We start from the raw sequence: 20,870 nt of genomic DNA, 5'->3' as shown, positions 1-20,870 counted from the left end.
AACCGCCGCCATGCGTTTGTTGGTTCCCCAATATAAAAGCCACCATGAGTTTGATGGTTCCCCAATGTAACCGCCGCCATGCGTTTGTTGGTTCCCCAATATAAAAGCCACCATGCGTTTGTTGGTTCCGCAATATAAAAGCCGCCATGCGTTTGTTGGTTCCCCAATATAACCGCCACCATGCGTTTGTTGGTTCCCCAGTGTAACCGCCGCCATGCGTTTGTTGGTTCCCCAATATAAAAGCCACCATGCGTTTGTTGGTTCCGCAATATAACGGCCACCATGCGTTTGTTGGTTCCCCAATGTAACCGCCGCCATGCGTTTGTTGGTTCCCCAGTGTAACCGCCGCAATGCGTTTGTTGGTTCCGCAATATAAAAGCCACCATGCGTTTGTTGGTTCTCCAATGTAACCGCCGCCATGCGTTTGTTGGAACATTGCACAAAGCAGTGTGTTAGAATACTACTTCGTGTCCAAATAAAGGTGTAATCCTGGTGGCTCTTTGGAACAACTCACAAGGGCGAGTGCGGTGAAAAGCTGTGTGGGTTCAGCTTCAAATCGCTTTGAACACTATTCCAGCAACTACATGTATATGGTGGTCCGTCAGCCCCCTCCTCCAACAGTTATTTCTGAAAGGAACCGTTATGCATATTTCCCGAGCAACAGACGACTATTTGCATTTCTTGTTTGCAAGTTGTCGTATGGAAAACTGTAGCACATTAGTTAGCTGAACTGTGGGATGCAATCCGGGCACCGTCACGTGACCTGCCAAGTATCTTGGCTGCGATCGACAGGCTGAGCACATGGCGGATTGTAGGTAGAATTTGTCTATTTTAGCTTCTTTATAATCGGAATCCTTGTGGACTGTCCACTTTCCTCTACTGCCATCTTATTATGTAATCCCCTTTTCACACACTGCAATACAAAATGGGCATTAAGGATTTCCAGGAATTTTTAGAATCAGAGTGTTCCAGTGCCTGTGTCTCGGTCGACTTACTAAAGATATCGAGAGGGTTCGTTCCGAAAAGGCGTGGTCCCCGTTATGGCGGCTCAGGACGATTTTGTTTAGTCGTGGACGCAGAAAGTTGTTTGGACAGATTATACGGTGGCTTCTTCTCAGATTGGGTATGTGGTGGTCAATGGAACCGGATGACAGCATTTCTCACGAGCTTGATTCAAGCATGTCACAACGCCAACATGGAGTTAGTCGTCTTCTTCGATGGTTGTCTTGAAAGTCAGAAACTGCCTGAATGGTTGACACAACAGCTTGCACAAAAGGAGAAGGTTCGTCTGGTCTTGCGGCACATTAACAACAAAGGCACGCCCCCTCCGAAAGTATGGTGGTCGCAGCCCGTCTTCCTCAGGGGTGCTTTGAAGATGGCCCTTCGCCATCTAGGAGTCGCTGTCGCGTGTTCCATGGACGATCATCACCAAGAGGTCATAGGCTTCTGCAGAGAACACAATCTTCAGGGCATCGTTGCTCAGGAGTCAGTGTACACCATCTTCGACCCACCACGCTACTTTTCTTCAAACAACCTCAAGCTCACGTACAAGGGCTCCCTGGAGACCAAAGAATACATCATGGATGAGATAGCAAAGTGTCTCAACCTCAACCCAAACCGATTCTGCATATTTGCTGCACTGCTGGGTAAGCTAAACTATCGTCAGTTACCTATATTTATCATTGACCTTTTGAATTATGCACTGTCCACTCATCTGTGCTGATCTGATTATCATGCTGTGTAGATATATTGTTAGAACTGTCAAAGCTTTAAGTAGGAAATGGATAAATGCTTAAGAGCATACACAGTGAATGACACATGCACCATATTGTTCATGCAGTATCTTAATGTGAGGGTCAGATAGGGCCCATGAAATTATTTCATTTGTCATTCCAACTTCAAAAGAGCCAAAGTGACATGACATGAAGAAAGAGACAAAACTGTTATCCTTTCCAGACTTGACTGGAAGCATCTTGTTACTTTCACCTCCAAGAGCTTGCACAAAATCTTTTAGGACAAGAAGCTACCTTCACCTGCATACTGTATCATGATTAATGAGATTCTGGAATGGAAAGTCTACTTTGATTAAAGAGGCTGTACACTGTGTACAGACAATGTGAATGATACCAACTGTAGATGTACAGTTGGATAAGATATGGAGGGATGATCAAGATAGGAACTACTTGCAGAAGTTTTCTCTTGAGTAGCAAGAGTGTTGTGTTAATAATAACGTATTTGAAATGTGAGCAGCGCTTAGTATCCTGAAACATATTTCGCTGCACTTAAATTAGTCTGTCCCAAAATGTTTTAATTGCATTGGGTCACCAACATCCAATACTTTCAGCTCAATCCTCAAGGATAGGAGGATGTCCTTGAATCTAGGTATTCCCAGAACCTGTAGTGTTAGGTACTGTTAGCAGTGACAAGGTACAGTGGGACATTCTCATTATGGAATGCTGACTAATTGGCGTACACAAATACTGTATGTGTCCATTTACTCATTGTATAGTTGTCCAGCTCCAGCCGCTGTATGTCACATGTCTGTGATTTAATGTGATATTGGTGATAGGGATAGCAGAACTATTGGAAAAACTTGCTACAGACACAGTGAAAGAAACACAGAAGGAACCACATTGGACCTGGCCACTAATCTGAAACCAAAGTTTAGTTTTGTCCCCTCAGCTCAGCCAATATTAGTCCATATAAATACAGTGGCCTGAGTGGAAATATATTTTGTCCCATTAGTGCAGCCATTATTAGTACGTATATATGTATACAGTGGCCTTTGAGTCCAGGGAAGATGTGGCCTTACAAACAGCAATAGAAGTTGAAAAAGGTTTGGTAGAAACAAATCCAGTGTGTCGTATTTCAACCATGTTGTTAACGAAGATTAAGGTATCCAAAAACTTGTACACCATGGACACCTAAGATGGGAGCAAAGGTAGAATTGGTTTCTGCCCAGTAAACTCTTCTTCAAGTAATTGTTTCACTACAAGTCACCAAAAATGAATACTTATCCATGCTGTCAGTTCATCTTGTGTAATAATAATTTGACAAAGGGGAATCGTGCTCATACTATACTGTAGTTGCTGGGATTGTGATCCTTAGCCACTATACATAATAATGGAACAAAGCTTCCCATTAAGTTTCGCAAAGCTTGATTTTACATCACTATGGATATCTTCTCATAAAAAACAATCAAAACATGATAAGGATTACTCATTTCTTTCACACAAATGGGGTTCATCAGTCAAGGCATGAGCATGAAGAGGACCTTAAATTCGTTTGCAATATATGTTTTAATTGGGAAAACTGATCAGATGTAACTTACTCATGAAGACTATCTTTATTATCATTGAGTGTTGAGGATCTAATTATCAACACGTCAGTCAGTGTCATCATATGCAGAAATGTTGATGTCAGATGCTGTTAACGATAGCTGATATTGATTATTATCTTAGCCACATGTACAGTTTCCATCCAAGTACTGGACATCTGAACTACAATACCATACATGAATCTGTCAAAGACATGCATTGTTATTACTTTTGAACAGGATTATTTGGGGGTCGTTTCTTGAAATTATGTTCGAGATTGTTTGGGTTTGGTGGAAATAACCAGATTTCTGGTTATTGCAATTATTCTATGTCAGTAAGGTCATTGCCACTAGTACTGATATCAATCATCGGTTTGTCTGGGCCAAACTTACAGGCAGCCATCACAAGGCTGGCTCAATTTAGAGGACAGTATTTCACAACAAATTAATATTTTGAATTATTTATGTATTGACTGATACAACTTAATAGAAAGCAAGGGTTGGAGGTTATGTCTTGGTTTGAACAGTTTGAGGAGATGTCAGTTTGATATATTGTTTCAAACAGGAACATAGTTTCCACTTTGGAAAGCATTACCTCATTCCATTTACAGTGCATGTCATTTAAATGTTTCCCCAAGGAACTAGCAGTAAATTTGTTTCAGTTTGTAAATGACAGCATGCCTGAAATTGCAGAGTATTTCCATTGTTGTGAAGAGCTATTTAATAAAGAGTTATAATGTTCCTTTCAAAAACTGTAAATGTTAACAGGTCCTGACAGGTCTGCCAGTTGCTGCCTTTTGATTGTATTGCGTGATTTGACAAGTGTCTGGCAGGCTCCACCATTGTGACTCACCAGCACACACTCCAGTTTGTGAAATAGCCATTGGGCTCCTGGCTCGTGGCTAGTAAAACTTCAACCGGGCCAGTAAATTTTCAGTCACTGCTCACATTGGCAAGTGAATTTTCTTGGGTCATTTTGTATATATGCCACTCTCTCTGACTTGCTAGGTTTTGTATCACATATAAGTCATCTACTATTATGGCCTGATAAAATGGTTCATCATAATAGTAGTTTAGTGATAAAATCCTTGTCAGCATTCAAATTTTTGGCTAGTGAATTATTTTGTGGGTTGGTAACTTTTAGGCATACAGTCACAGGCCATAAGTATTTGTGATTTTGGTTATGACGACGTCACAGTTACTGTGCATGGTCGTTACAGAAAATGCTGTATCTCGCTAAATACATAAAGTCTTACCTTAATATTTGGTGAGCTGACCCATCATTTTCAATACTTCACGTATTTGTAGTGGGATGCTGTCATACAACGAATGCCTGTAGTCAACTGATAGGTTACACCAGATATGACGAATTTCTGTCATGAGCTGTTCTTTGCTGGTGATGGTTGCGGCAACGTTTTGTAGATGTCTTTTGAGGCGAAGCCAAATATTTTCGATAACATTTAAATCTGCAGACTGTGGGGGCCATGTGGTACAATTTATATGATTTTCTTGTTGATAATTTTCCACTACACGGGTCCGATGCACGGGTGCATTGTCATCCATGACTACATAATCTTCATTTGGGAAATGTCGCACAACAACTGGCCAAAGACTGTTTTCTAATATGTCTATGTATTTGGCAGCATTTATATTACCTTCTACAGGGGTAATCGTTCCCACACCATAATAGATAATACAACCCCAGATCAAACTAACCTTACGCTGTGAGGGGCGGCACACACTAGGGCTTATTGACTTCATCTCCTTTTCTCCAAACGTATACACGTTTGTCAGCTCCAATTACAGCCTGCCTTTCGTCAGAAAATACAAAGTTTTTCCAGTTTTGATTAACAGCCCATAACCTCCTTTCGCGACACCACGATCACCTCTTTTTCAAGTTGACCTGCCGAATTGCGACTTGTTTCTTCGCAACTTGTCGTCTGTAACCTTCAACTGTTAATTTTCTTCTAATTGTCCGTTTACTGAAAGTTTTGTCCCTGCTTCATATTTTTCATAAACACTTTTCACTGTAGACCATGATAGATTCAATATATCTGAAATTTTGGATAATCTCAAATCTTCATTTAGTAATTTTATGATGATGTTTTTTGTCTCAGTACTCAATTTCTTAGATTTTCGACCCATTTTGCCCAGTACCAACAAACCCGGAAACAGTGTAGCAGAGGACAGCCTAAACACGTGTCTCGTGATGGCCACGTGATGAGCTTTCTATAAATACCCAATATTCAATAGTTGACACACGTGGCTTTGGTACAGCGTGATCCGAAAAACGCGTAAATTATGTGAGTGACATGGCCATAACCAAAATCACAAATACTTGTAGCCAGGGACTGTAGCTAGCCAGATCGGCTATTTGGAAATATTTCACACAACTGACACATGCACATGCACACACACAGTCACAGACAGAAGACAAGGTTGCCATATGTAGGTTGCCATATGTGATGTATTTCTTGTGAACATTATGTCCTTGAGCATAGTTCTAATGCTATGTAGTTAAATGGAAAAGAAAACAGAACTTCCACCATCTTGAAAAGTGAGTTTTCATAAACAGACCCTGAAATGTTATATTTTCTGCTGGTATTGTTTGCAGACTGCTGTGATGATTTTGTTTGCTGATATCCTTTGGCCCCCTGAATAGTTGAACATGATTTTCACCCAAGTTTATGGGATTGGCTACACACAAAGATTGATTAGTTCTGCTGTCCTGTTCCAGTGAACAAGCAGATAAGATGCCTGGGGGAAATGATGTTTGATATAAGTTGGTTATTCTAAATGTTGAACCATTTCTGACATTGATTCTCAATTACATGTCCTAGTGATGTCAGGCAGTGTTGAGGATCTTCTGGTAGTGGAGTGAATTCATGGGTCTGTGTGTCTTAGTGATGTCAGGCACTGTACAGGATCTTTTGGAAGTGGCATAATTCCATGGGTTTGTGTGTCCTAGTGATGTCAGGCACTGTACAGGATCTTTTGGAAGTGGCTTAATTCCATGGGTCTGTGTCCTTGTCAGTAGTATTGTCAAGCAGTGTACGAGATCTTCTGGTGGAATAATTCCCTGGGTCTGTGTGTCCTAGCAATGGCAGGTTTACACAAAAAGTCATTACTAAAATGTGGTAGTGGAATAATCCCTGAACTACCTTCTTTTGACATGGTTAGAAATATGGTTGGATTTCACTTATCCAGAACCCTGTGGAGGGTCTAATCATTTTGGGCACAATGCAGACTTCAGAACCCTCAAAACGTGAATCTTGTCCAAGACTATTATGTTACTTGGTTTGTCCATTCAGGATCACCAAATTGTCAGATGTCGAGATTTCCATGATTGCCGCCTTACCTACTGGAACACTAGACACCTCATTCCCTCTTGCACAAACTCACCCTCAATCCCCCCAAACCTACTGCTTCTGAGTTGCATTTTAACATGGATGACCTCAAGGAAATGTCTCAGATCCTTCCTGTATGCAGCTAGACACAGACTAGCTAATTTAATTGACCACAGTAAAATGTTTAGTCCATGAGTCTCATGGTCGCCGTCTGCATCTTGTACAACCTGCTGCTGCTTTACCTTGGTCTGTCCACCCACAATATGCTGTGATATATGGGAAATCCCATCTGATTACAGCACTCAACTTTCACTTCTGTAACAGTGGGATTGTGTTGCTTTGAGCTGGGGAACTGGCCTTTGTCATCTGTGTATGGTTTTACAAGTTTGTTCACATCATATTCACACATGAATACGGCTCATATTGCAGCAACACTTGATGGCATCAATGACAGCAGTGTTTTAGGTAGCCTTGTATAACCCAATACTTACAGTGAGCATTGCATCCTTAACTCACCTAGGGTCAGACAAGCATTGATGTAGAATTCTGAACAAAGGCAGATCAGGGAAAACTGATTTTTTTATCTGAATCTTCTGATATTGTATTTGTAGTGTGCTGTGTATGAAAGCCCTTTCCCCTGTATTGATCCTGTAATTGGTGAAGTGGCAGTCCCCTGTGCTAGGATATTGGATTAGGTGTAGGGAATTGATGCTACTTGGTCTGGTATATGTTCCAGTGTTACAGATATCAGAGTTGGCCCTGATTATGTTCCTAGGTGTGTCATCACCATGTCTGTGCGTGTGGTTTCACCAAAATAATAAATGTCTGAAATCTGAATTTCAGGATTTTCTTCAACATTACGTTGCCATACCGTGATATCACTGGAATACAGCTCAAAGTGTTGTTTAACACAATTCATTGCCCATATAAATTCAGTGATCTTAACCACTATAGAGTGGTCCCTAGTATACTCATGGATCGAAAGTATTTATGTCGAAGCATAAACAATGCAGCAAGAATGTGCTCATAAATATTATTGGTTGATAGGTTTCAGTTTTGATAGGAAATGGGACAATTTGAGGCTTTTCATACACATTTACTCAAGCTGGTGCAACTATGTATATGTTAATGTATATGTCTCACACGTACACGTTTGACTGAGAACATGACAGATCCAACCAGAGGACAGTAGCTATTATGGGTCATCCAAATTTTGTGAGGTCAGTTCGATTAAATATGTACATTCAGTTGAACTTGTTTGTCTTCAGTACTGAACTGTGAAGTCAGACTTAACCAGGTTTGAGGAAACTTACTGTTTACTATGTGTCAGATTCCTGGTTGTGTCTACCTGTTTCATAGCCTAGGAGTTATTGATGAATTGACTTTACCCAGATAAGTCAAACTTGGCACAGGGTGGAATTTGTATTTTTGATTAAATTTGAAATAGATGAAGAGACAGAAAAATGATGAATGTTCCTTTAACTTTTTTTTAAATTATGGTTTCTGTGTGGTACAGTTTGAGCTGAAGGTTTGGTTTCTGGTTAGGCACAAGGTGGAATTAGTATATTTGAATAAAATTCAAATGTCTGAAAAGACAGACATGATGATTGCTCCTAAAATTATGTTTATGTGAAAGTAGAGGTGCTTGTGCTTTCTGTTTGCTGAGCTCAGATGGAACTTTGGTTGAGTTAGATGAGGTTTAACTGAACGTATTTGGGGAAAACTTTACAATGTATTTGTACATTAAAGTTTCCTGGTGAGATTTTGGGAAGCAAATCTGTTGGGTATGATTAGTTCATGACAGTTACTGATGTTGAAGCCTTAATGAATTGTCTGCAGTCAGTACTTTGGGCAACTAGAAGTGTCTGAGTTTTGTAGTAGAAGATGCTGTCGAGGATGGTCTATTGTAAATAATTGACCCAAGCATTAATTGCAAGTAACAGATTTCATAACAGATACAGCACAGTTGCTTCAATCCAACATCCTCCATTAATGAAGATGTGAGACTAAATAAATGAGACTATGTTATGTTTATTCAATTTGTAACCAACAAGAGCGTTTGGTCTTCTGAATTAGAACAAATAAAAAAACATCTGTTAAAGAACGAATAAACTCAATTTTTGTGGTACTCTTTTTACCACTGCATATGAAAGACTTCTGGTTAGTCATAAATGGAACACCATTCTTTTAAAAAAAACCCCCAAACTTGTAGTTAATTAATACCAAGCGCTTAAAAGTTGTCTCTCACACGCAAATGAAACCACAGACAGATTTCTCGACGTCACCAAAGACATGCCGAATTGTTGTGTTGCTGTCAATTGCTCCTTGGGGTCGGATGATGGTGTAACTATGCACAGATTTCCTCCGAAATTTGTGCTTAAATTATTTGTTTGTGTGTGCGAAGCGAGCGTTGTGGAAGCCTGTGGTACATACTAAATCGGATGGTTCGCCCCCTACCAAGCTTCCAGGATAGAAAGTGGAGTTCAAGTTTCATCAAGTTTATAAACTCAAGACTGCTTACTACACATTGCTGACCAGAAGGATTTTGCATGAATATAATGCTTTCTTCCTCGGAAGGGAGGTTGCCGTCGAAGTGACAATATTTTTGTAAGTAATATTATGTCGACCCCCGCCCCGCTTCCAAGAGTGAAATTGTTATGTTATAAGCAATGAACAGAAGGAAACTGATGCTTTTGTTTGTAGCGTGGGTCAGCACGCCTGAATGTACCCGTCGCTATGCGTACATGCACATGATTTGAAATAACCCGTGCATTTCGTGGCTATTGCTGGCGATAGCTTTAATGAGTTAAAGGCTGGCAGTTGGTTAGATGACTGTTGTGGGACAAAGACGTCCGTATAGAGTACCAGCCTGGGGGTTACAGATAAGTTAGTATTAAGAAATAGCTTCCATTATTGGGAAGACATTTATACAGAAGTCTTAGCATTCCCATTATCGGTGAATGTGCACTGTGTAGGGATTGTTCATTGGTTTTACTGTTCTGTTTCAGTTTGGGTGTATTAAATGTTCAGAAATAATTCTTTTGACTTTTCATTTATTTTATAAATGGGGAATAACAACTGCCTCATTCCCAGGCAGTGTCATGTAAAATCCTAATGTCCATCAATAAAATACATATTTTACTACCAGTGAAAAGTTATTTAGATTTTGTAAGTCGGTGAAAACAAACTTAGCGTTTATCCTGACAGGGCACCGCCATTTTTGAAAATCGTGAAGTCACAGGCTAAAGTCTGTAAGAATTATTGAGATTATTGTTTGTTTTCATTAGAGTTGTGACGATTAATCGATACGCAAGTTATTGCAATTCAAGAACTGCACGATACGATACATTGATACGATTGTCGTGTACCGATTCAACACGATACTTACATACTTAGCAGTCTTCGAAAACAATGGGCCCCCTTCTATTTAGATATTCGTGGAAAATATTGCCATGGACATGCTCCGACTGAGATAATTTTCACAAATTTATTTTGTTATCTGTGCAAAAAGGCCGGTTGTTCCAATGTTGATCCATGCTGTTCCATTTTGGGGGAAAACACTACTTTAGTGACACATGCTAAACATTTTTAATAAAATGTCTTTCAATATAACGCTTTTTATTTTTCTTGGGAGAAGAATACCTTCCCTGAAATGATAACATAAGAACACATTATTTCCAGTACTTTTACTTTTTCTGTATACAAGGACAAAATATCGTGATACGTATCGTATGTATTGGACTACCAGTGTCGTGATACGTATCGTATCGTGGCATGGGCGTATGGTCACAACTCATCATTTCATCAAGTTAGAAAATCAAAACAACTTTTTCCTAGTAGTTAAATATGTATTTGAATCATGGCCAAAAGGATTTAGCATGACACAACTTGTAACTTAACGACTTCTTCGGGTAGAGGTAGGCGTTAAAGTGACATTAATATTGCAAGTAATATTATATTGACCTCCACCTCACTTCCAAGAGTGAAATTGTTATGTTATAAGCAATGTCATGCAAAATCCTATTGTCCATCAATAAAATACATATTTTACTACCAGTGAAAAGTTATTTTGATTTTGTAAGTCGGTGAAAACAAACTTAGCGTGTATCCTGACAGGGCACCGCCATTTTTGAAAATCGTGAAGTCACAGGCTAAAGTCTGTAAGAATTATTGAGATTATTGTTTGTTTTCATTAGAGTTGTGACGATTAATCGATACGCAAGTTATTGCAATTCAAGAACTGCACGATACGATACATTGATACGATTGTCGTGTACCGATTCAACACGATACTTACATACTTAGCAGTCTTCGAAAACAATGGGCCCCCTTCTATTTAGATATTCGTGGAAAATATTGCCATGGACATGCTCCAACTGAGATAATTTTCACAAATTTATTTTGTTATCTGTGCAAAAAGGCCGGTTGTTCCAATGTTGATCCATGCTGTTCCATTTTGGGGGAAAACACTACTTTAGTGACACATGCTAAACATTTTTAATAAAATGTCTTTCAATATAACGCTTTTTATTTTTCTTGGGAGAAGAATACCTTCCCTGAAATGATAACATAAGAACACATTATTTCCAGTACTTTTACTTTTTCTGTATACAAGGACAAAATATCGTGATACGTATCGTATGTATTGGACTACCAGTGTCGTGATATGTATCGTATCGTGGCATGGGCGTATGGTCACAACTCATCATTTCATCAAGTTAGAAAATCAAAACAACTTTTTCCTAGTAGTTAAATATGTATTTGAATCATGGCCAAAAGGATTTAGCATGACACAACTTGTAACTTAACGACTTCTTCGGGTAGAGGTAGGCGTTGAAGTGACATTAATATTGCAAGTAATATTATATTGACCTCCACCTCACTTCCAAGAGTGAAATTGTTATGTTATAAGCAATGTCATGCAAAATCCTATTGTCCATCAATAAAATACATAGTTTACTACCTGTAGAAAGTAATTTTGATTTTGTAAGTTGGTGATAACAAACTTAAATAGCATTCATCCTCAGACAGGGCGCCACCATTTTTGACAATTGTGAAGTCACGGACTAAAGTCCATTTGAATTAAAGAGACAATGGTTTGTTTTGTTAGAAAATCAAAACTACTTTCTAGTAGTAGTTAAGTATGTACTTGAATCATGACCAAAAGGAGTTTGCATGACCCTACCTGTAACATAACGTAAGAGAGGTCACAATAAACTTCTCTTACTAAATTTACTTGGTTTGTAAACATTCACTCACCAGTATGTAGACACTTGTCAATATACAACTTTATATTTGGTCTCATAATCCTTATTACTTTATTATCATACTCGTATGCATTTTGAAACTTAATAAAAAGAAGCAATCTGCGAATGTATAACAGGAATGTAATATCTAGACATTTCATAGTTTGCCTATATGAATCATAATTCGCACGCACGCCCTAGTGTATGTCGTCTGTATCATTACACTTCATGACAAAAACAATGATTCTGTTGAAAGGTACGACAACTTAGTAAAACCAAAATGCAAATATTAAAATTAAAACAAATTGAAGTTGTTGAAGCAATGCCAGGCTATTTTACCATGTTTGAGGATTGTATCCATGAATATCCACAAAAACGAGTGATATATAATTCATCTGCAGATTTCCCAAGTGATGTGTCTTTTAACAGTCTAATTTCAGAAAACGTGATATATCGTGTCAGGTTTTTCACATTGCTGTATAGTATCATTGGTCACACCTGGCAGATAGCACACCTGGCAACTAATTGCATAATGTGTGTCATTCTTTTAAAAAAAGTAATTTAGTCAGCCAGTAATGAGCAATCAATCAATGTATTGATGGTTAATAATTTGAAAGAAGGGTGTTGTTTTTTCATAGACACAGTCATGGCAGAGTGTATTCAGCATAGATTAGTAAATGTACATACATAAACACTACCTTTTGACAAATCCCCATTTAAATCTGCATAAAAGTAATTAATCAGTCAGCGTGTTAACAGTTAATCCTTTGATCGATCCAGACACAAGAAATGCCAAATGGGGACCTTTGCCGGGTAGTATAAGTGGCATTACCACTGATTATACCTGTTATGAATTCATTAACTGAGCATCAAGTGAATGGTGACAAATGACATTTAGGTGATTTTGACAGAATCGCACGTGAAAACAAGGGTTGTAACTCGGAAACTAGGCAAAGCAGGAGGCAAAACTAAATGATAGTAGATTGTGAGAACATGTAGCTTTCATTTTTCACAACAGCTCTCGCAATATCAGGTTTGTACAAACCTGTAAATGAAAAAGTTTACCCCCTAAAATGTAGATGAATTCTTCATAGACCCTCATGTCTAAACCTACTATTAGGTCACGGAGACACGCTGCTCTGATTGGTTGAAATTTCGTTTGCGGCTGAGAATTATGCACTGTTGTCAAGAAGGTTGATTTAAGGTAATTAAAGATCGAAATGAGCAGTTTTAATGATGAGGTTTCATTATAACCATGTCAATGAGTGATTTATGCATTTGTACGCCCATTTAATTGTGTGTCTCAGTGGCGTTTCTTTATGTAAATTTATGTTAAGGATAAATGAGTATAGTATTTAATTCTAACATATCTGGTATATCTGTAACTTCACGCTTGAGTCCTTGGTCCAGACATCTGAGCTGGCCACAAGCCATGACTTAGAATCTTTGTTCATCTTCACAATGCTGATTGTTTTTACCTAACACCTTTCATCACTTCAAGCTTTCCTCTCTCATTTAGCTGTCTTGACTTGATTAAAGTGATTATATTAGGCCTTGCTCATTCACTAGTTGTGGTATTTTGTAGAAACTGTTGTCACAGCCTGAATAGTGATGACATATAACAGTGTTTGCCATGCTACACAAAACCGTCGTATTTTGACACACAAATTGTCTCAAATAAGCAGTGTATCTAGAAGCTTATGACATTGTTGATGCTTTGCTACTTCTGCTTTTCAGATAATCTAAACTTTGGTTTCTTTGCTATTACTTTTTTAATCCGCCATTATTTAGCTGTGGTTTAAAACTACGGAGTTTAATGTTTTCCAGTTAACTGCTCAGTGCTGATTAAATACCTCTTCTGCCTTTTTTTTTTTTTTTTTGTCATTTTTAAAGAATCGCAGTTAATGTCTTGATGAAAGTTCCAAACTGAAGTTGACTCCCCAAAACATTTCCTTCTAATGACACCAGGGAGTCCTCATGACTCATAAATGTATATGCTTAGGGCAAACACAGAAGACACCCTAAAAAAGTTTAAAAGTCTACAAGACGTCACAATTATACAAGGGCATGAAAGTCACATCCCTTGTCATAAAGCTAATGTTAGATGTGACAGACAAGCCCCTATGATCTCTAGACCTCTTAATTTTGAGTCTGTGTAAGCAAACTGACATGAAATAATTGTGTTCATTGTTTTCATGATGAAATGCTTTATGCAACTGACAGGCGATGGGGTAGCCTAACGCTAAGGTGAATCAAGAGGGGGGTTCTCACAGACTTAGAACTAAACTTCCTCACTTACGACCTTTGATACATAAAACAATTGTTTTCATTTCAGAAAGGAAGGACTATAGTGTGTCGATAATTTGCCATTTTGGTGGGAACACGGCGTCTCTGTGATGTCTCTAACCATGGAACACTGACATACTACATAGCAAGTCATTTTTCACTGTTCCCAGGTTGCATAACAACAGAACAAAATAATCTTGGTTATTGTTTCTAAACTGCTCATTTTCATGATGAGCTTTCCCTTAAGTTTACGTTTGTAAGACATTTTTAGCATGTGTTTAACTCAAGTGTACATAGCCAGGACCTAAGTCGAAATACCAGAGGTGAAGGTGTGATACATTGACCCAGTGCTCATTACTGGCGAGCCTACCCTTGCAGTGCTCACACTGTATCAGTAACAATGAAAGCTTGGGGATGGCAGCAGGCAGGGAAGCAGGGAGCTGCCTTTACTGCAGCATTCCTGTCTGGGCCGTCTGGCAGCTGAAGCAGAGGCCACTGCAGGAGCATGGCAGGATCAGGTACAGGCAATCTGGTGATGAGGTAGGGAGCCACAACAATGGGATGGGCAGTGGCTGTTTAGCGATGGGAAGCCATTCTTTTGGGAAGGGGAGCTACTTTGACAGCCATAATCATGGAATGATGGGCCACTATTGAGATGGGGAGTCTATTGAGATGGGGAGCAAATGCACTATTAGGATGGGGAGCTTGCTGCATGATCGACTACATTTTGATGTGGAGCTGGCACTGTTTGGATGGGGAGTTAACTGCTGTTGTGATGGGGAGGCAACTACTCTATTAGGATTGGGATGGGGTGTCATTTTGGCAGCCATAATCTTGGAGTGGGGAGCCTCTCTATTGAGATAGGGCAGCCACACTGTTGGGATGGGGAGCCAGTGTACTATTTGGACGGGAAGTCAACCACATGATTAGGATGGGGAGCAAACTGCATGACGGGGATAAGGAGCCTCTTCAGGAACCATAATCATGGAATGGGGAGCCACTCTATTGAGATGGGAAGTAAATGCACTTTTGAGATGGGGAAACAGCCACACTATTGAGATGGGAAGCAAATACACTAATGGGATGGGGAGCCAACCGCTGCTTGGGTTCTGGAAAGCCAACTACCAGCAGACATCTGGGGGGGTGGGGTGTCATGACACATGCAGAGAAGGGAGCCATGATATTTAATTCAATTGTTTGTTCCAGTATAAAGTCATAGGCCCATGTACACATCTATAGACATTTGATGTGAGTGTGTGTGGGAGGAGAGAGGGAGAGGAGAGAGAATGATATGAAGAATAAGGGATTGCGTTTCTTTTATAAGAAATGCAAGTTTTACAAATTGTGCAAAGTTATAAATAATAGTATTATTTGTACAATAGACTAAATCATAGTAAACAGAAATGTTACTGTTTACAAGACTGAATGTCATTGCTGTAGGGAATGAGTTCATTGCATAATGGGCATAGAGGATTGGTGATTTGATGGGGGTCACAATGATGGGGAGATCAAAGGTTCGGAAAGAAAGTGGCCGGTATTGAAGTGGAGACCATGCAGAAAGGGTGGGAGGAAGCCAGTGGGATCACTCTGCATAGAGATCTGGAGTTATACTTATAGTCCTCCTCTAGATAAAGTTATTGCATTTAGCAAGGTGACAGGATTGTATTGATGGCAGCTGTAGTGGAATTGAGCTCCCTCACCACTAACAAAATGTCCTCCATAGACAGAGGTTGAAGAAATCAGTCCACTGCAGGTGGAAGGTTTAGTCAACTTGCAGTCCATCCACTGTAGGTAGGTGGAAGGTTCAATCTATCATATGTGGAAGGTTCACTCAACTGCAGGTGGAAGGTTCAGTCTTCTGCAGGTCGTGAATGATGCAATACACATTGGTACTCCAGTGCAGCAGTGTGCTGTCAGGTAGTGCTGTATCTGGCCCAAGAGTGTATGGAGGGATTGAGCCCCTACCTGGTGAAGAATGTGTAACCTGATCCTGTCACTTCAAGGTAGGAGATAGATAGATGTTCACTGACTGGGACTTGCAGGACAAGTCAACTGCAGGTGGTAGGTTCAGTCTGCTGCAGGTGGAAAGTTCCATCCCCTGCAGGTGGAAGGTTCAGTCTGCTGCAGGTTGAAGGTACAATCAACCGTAGCAGGAAAGTTCGTCCACTGTAGGTGGAAGGTTCAGTAAAGTGCAATGTGGAAGGTTGCGTCCACTGCAGGTTGTGAATGATGCAATACCCATTGGTACTCCAGGGTGGCAGTGTGCTGTCAGGTAGTGCTGTATCTGGCCCAAGAGTGTGGGGAGGGAGCCCCTACCTGGTGAAGAATGTGTAACCTGATCCTGTCACTTAGGGTAGGAGATGTTCACTGACTGGGACTTGCAGGACAAGCTTTGTCGTTGCTCCCCTCAACACACTAGACTGGATCAACGCTGACAAGACTGCTAGCCTTGCAGCTTGTGATTGATTGAGTAGTGGCTTAAATAGCTGAAATTCCTTGTTACTGTTAGGGAAATATTTCTTACAGTGCAGTGTTTAACTGACAGTGTCCTTCAAGCCTGTTCTATGATTCAGCCTCACACAACCGAGGGTGGAAACAGCTGTGTCCCTGCCTAGTGCTCAAGTAGCCATCCACAATACACCCCACACGAGGGCACTGTCCATCAAATGCCATAACAGTATCTATTGTCCATATAACAAATTGAATCTTCACCAGTCTGCACTGCCCACTTCACCCATAAACTGTTTCTTCTTCACCAGGATGCATTCATTGTCTACTTCACCACATTGCACTTTGCACATTGTCTACTTCACCAGGGTGCAGTGTTTTCTTTACCAGTGTGCACTGTCTATTTCACCAGAATGCAGTATCTGTTCATCATTGTGCTGTGTCTACTTCACCAGTGTGTACTATTTCATCAGGATGGAATGTCTACTTCACCAGAGTGCACTGTCTTCACATGGATACAGATCTACTTCCCCAGTGTGCACGTTTTCACCAGGATACACTGTCGTTTTCACCAGGATGCACTGTCTTTCACTGACATGCACTGTGTATGGTTTACTTCACCAGCATACACTGTCTTCATGTCTGTGCCTCTTTTATCAATACACCAAGCAAATATCAATTTAGCAAGATCTAAGTAAGATCTTTCATGAAAAAAGCTCACATAATAGAAATCTGTTTTACTGGCCTCATGATTCTGGCTTGGTGGATTTTTGCTTAATCGGCTACTATATTTTGTCAATCCCACAACACTGAGAACGTGTTTCCTTTTAACAGGAAATCAAAAGCCTTTCTTACGACCATATGTCATGTGTTGAAAATTGTGGGAGCTAAAAAACTGAAACGGTAAACCTTTATCCAGCATGCAGTGGGTGACATGGTCACCGGTCTCTTCATCCAAGATTAGTGATAATCAAGAATGCCATCATGTTTTGTTCCAATATCTAAATATTTTGCGAAGAATGAGTTGTGGATGGTCTGTATCCCTGTGTGTACGATGCTGAACGAAGTCCTTAGCACTACCCAAGTTTTGTTTGTTGTGATAAAGAAAATGGTCATTCATGAGAAATAACTGAAGTTTACCATTACTTGTATGATTTGGAATGAAGTTGATCCCTATTTTGCCAAGTAACACCTCTGTTCACTGTAAGGCAGTTTGTTGTTTCTGTAAAGTGTTCTCTTTGTGTTCATCAGCATAGTGTGAGACATTTGGGGCAGGTTTATGTTCCCTAGGGTATAGAGTAGGTAATTATCAGTTCTAGTGTTGCATTATGCAGTATTTAAACACAGTGCCCATGACTGCCTGTGCCTGTATATATATATATCCTGTCTGCCAAGTGGCCAGCTGGTACTCTCTGAGCCCAACTTGAGTTCTCCTCATCCCCATCTTAATCGCAGTGTGTTAATGATAGCATCGTCCATTGATTCTCCCTGCTATTGATTTGAGGGACAGAACAGCAAGAAGTAGAAATCTGTGAGAGCAATCAAGCCTGGGCTAGGCCGGCAGCAGCAGCAGACACTGTCGGCCATCTTGGAATAATGGAATGGTTGACTGCTGTGTTCTATTTAAAGATAGAGTGAAGCTGCACTAATGTCAAAGCTTTGTGGCCGGCTGCTTAGTTCTGCAGGCTCATCTGACTTCGTGGTTCTAATCTTTTACTTGTAAACATTAGCAAATATGTAAGCGTAGATTATCTACACCTTTCAGAATTGATCAGAAAACCAATATGACCAAATTGGCCTTTTTGATTGATTGAAAAATTTGAAATATTTCATAACAGAATGTTATGCATGTACATTCTGAAATGAATGTGCACACTTGCCCCAATGTAACAAATATTTTTTCGTGTCTAATTTGCAAAATTGCTACTTTTATAGAAGAAAGGGATTACGATAGATGTGACACCTAATCTTTTGGGTCACTGATAGGTTCTGTTTCTGATCTAGGGTCATAGTGCTGCCAGTCTGTCCCTTGCTTGTCCTGATGACCTTGTCAGAATTGATTGCAATACTCCCAGATCTGACATCAAGGTCATTGTGACCTCCGGAACTGTAGCTTGTTTGCAGACATGAAAGGACAATTAGCATTATTGCAACTCGTTCATCTGGTCTTCGCACAACGTATACTGACTACTGTGGACCTTTGATTGTAATCAGGATCGCTGTATCACTGACCGCATCAGACGTAGGGAGGGTTTCTCTGTACCCATGACTAGACTCTGGGCCCTGTACCACTGACTGTAAGGCGATTGGTATCACTGCGTGTGTTAGGGGCCTTGTACCACTGACTGTAAGGCGATTGGTATCACTGCGTGTGTTAGGGGCCTTGTACCACTGACTGTAAGGTGATTGGTATCACTGCGTGTGTTAGGGGCCTTGTACCACTGACTGTAAGGCGATTGGTATCACTGCGTGTGTTAGGGGCCTTGTACCACTGACTGTAAGGCGATTTGTATCACTGCTTGTGTTAGGGGCCTTGTACCACTGACTGTAAGCCGATTTGTACCACTGCTTGTGTTAGGGGCCCTGTACCACTGTCTGTAACTTAGTGTATGCGATTTGTACCACTCCTTGTGTAAAGGGCCCTGTACCACTGACTGTAAGGGAATTTGTACCACTGGCTGCATCAGGGACCCTGTACTGCTGACTGTGTACAGGGTTTTGTACCACTGACTGCACTAGGGGCCTAGCACTGCTGACTGCACCAGAGGGGACTATACCACTGACTGCACTAGGGGGCCTTGTACCACTTGATTTCACTGGAGGCTGTGTGCCTTAACTGCAAGAGAAACCTGTCTATGGGTTACTATGAACCAGTCTTTCCGGATCTCTTGAGTCAATTCTATTACATAGGAATTATTTTTAGCCAAGATTGGTTGTAAGACTGGAATAATTGGACTCTGCAGAGATGCATGTAGTCTTCTTTAGCCAACTCCCTTATTGTCAGGAATACAATCTGTAGACTCAAATGAATTTTCTACAGACTTATAGTCCTAGATTTTGTTTACACTGGCCTAATTTCCAGTCTTCACTATATCTATGGATCCAGTGGATCTTGTGGCAGAAATGTGCGTTCATACAGAACTTGGATGTATAACTTTCCCCACTGGCACCCAATTGCTTTTATTCTGTACTAGGATTATCTTCAGGTTTGACCTGTATTGCTTTAGCCATGCAGGAAAGGATAGGCTTAGTTCTTTGTGAGATATCATTTCCTGTATGCAAGAGTTAACCTTGAGCATGCACTTACAAATACACCATTTTGCTCTCACAATATCTGGTACCTTGATACCTCCAGGGTATTGTTACGAAGACTGTTAACTGCAAGTGGTGCCTTTGTAATCTATTTTATTAAATTTTTTCAGTCTACCACTCACTGTCAATCACATTCATTACAGCAAAATCATTTGTTGAGCACATGAAACTAATTCACAGTTACTTACATTTTCTATGATCAGATGCCTTTAAACAAATCACACCCTCCACAGAATGGACACAAAACTCTCTGCCATACTTGTATGAAATCATGTTCCTTGAAGTTCGACAATGAGATTACTTTCTCAATTTGCTTTCTCAAATTGATGTGGGAGTACCCTTGAGAAACTGGAGAGACTTTTTGCACTGGTTTTTACGAAAATAGTGGACTACTGGAGAGTTCCAGGTACAGTTTCTTTTGATCATTGCATTACAGGGTTGGATTTGGGTTATGCTAGTAGATATTACTTTCTGAGACACCAGTAGAGAGTAATCTTAGTCATTGCACATTGCTTTGTATCGTATGAAGCATTGCTGACATTGTAAATCACCATGACTACTGTTGCTGAATGGTGGAATTGACGTTATTATTTTCTTATTGTAACTTGATATTATATTGTATATGAACTTCTTATTTTTTCCTAAAACGTGTTCCAGAAAAGACATACAGGTTTTATTTAGTTACACAATAGGTTTGGGTATTGCCAAAATTTCCATATTGCTATACATATTGTGATGTTGCAATATGTGTTACAATGTATTGTGAAAGTAACGGAGGATTATAAGATCAATTGAAAATTGTTATTCCAAACTGGAGACTTCGCTCTGAAGTTTTCAACTGGGAAAAGAGTCTGCTGCAGCATTGACAGTTCGGGTTCTTTTATCAGTACGAGTGCCGGAACTGATCTCCCCTTT

At 40.1% G+C, this 20,870-nt stretch overlaps 1 protein-coding gene across 4 annotated transcripts in view; it reads left to right on the top strand.

The window, feature by feature from the left end:
* The first annotated feature begins 719 nt into the window (after window positions 1-719).
* Window positions 720-20,870, top strand: part of LOC137296100 (constitutive coactivator of PPAR-gamma-like protein 1) — a 40,469-nt gene continuing 20,318 nt past the window's right edge. For 2 of the 4 annotated variants that reach the window (XM_067827779.1, XM_067827775.1), the window contains exon 1: window positions 751-1,646. In XM_067827779.1, the coding sequence (XP_067683880.1) occupies window positions 926-1,646 (721 nt within the window). In that variant the 5' untranslated portion in view covers window positions 751-925. Of the gene's footprint in view, window positions 1,647-20,870 lie in introns of all 4 variants that reach the window. The other 2 variants (XM_067827776.1, XM_067827777.1) reach the window with 2 other exon arrangements.

This window comes from Haliotis asinina, chromosome 9 (genome assembly GCF_037392515.1).
Source record: "Haliotis asinina isolate JCU_RB_2024 chromosome 9, JCU_Hal_asi_v2, whole genome shotgun sequence".
Classification (NCBI taxonomy): Eukaryota; Metazoa; Mollusca; class Gastropoda; order Lepetellida; family Haliotidae; genus Haliotis; species Haliotis asinina.
The sequence above is the reverse complement of the archived record's forward strand: the minus strand, read 5'-3'. Positions and strand labels throughout refer to the sequence as shown.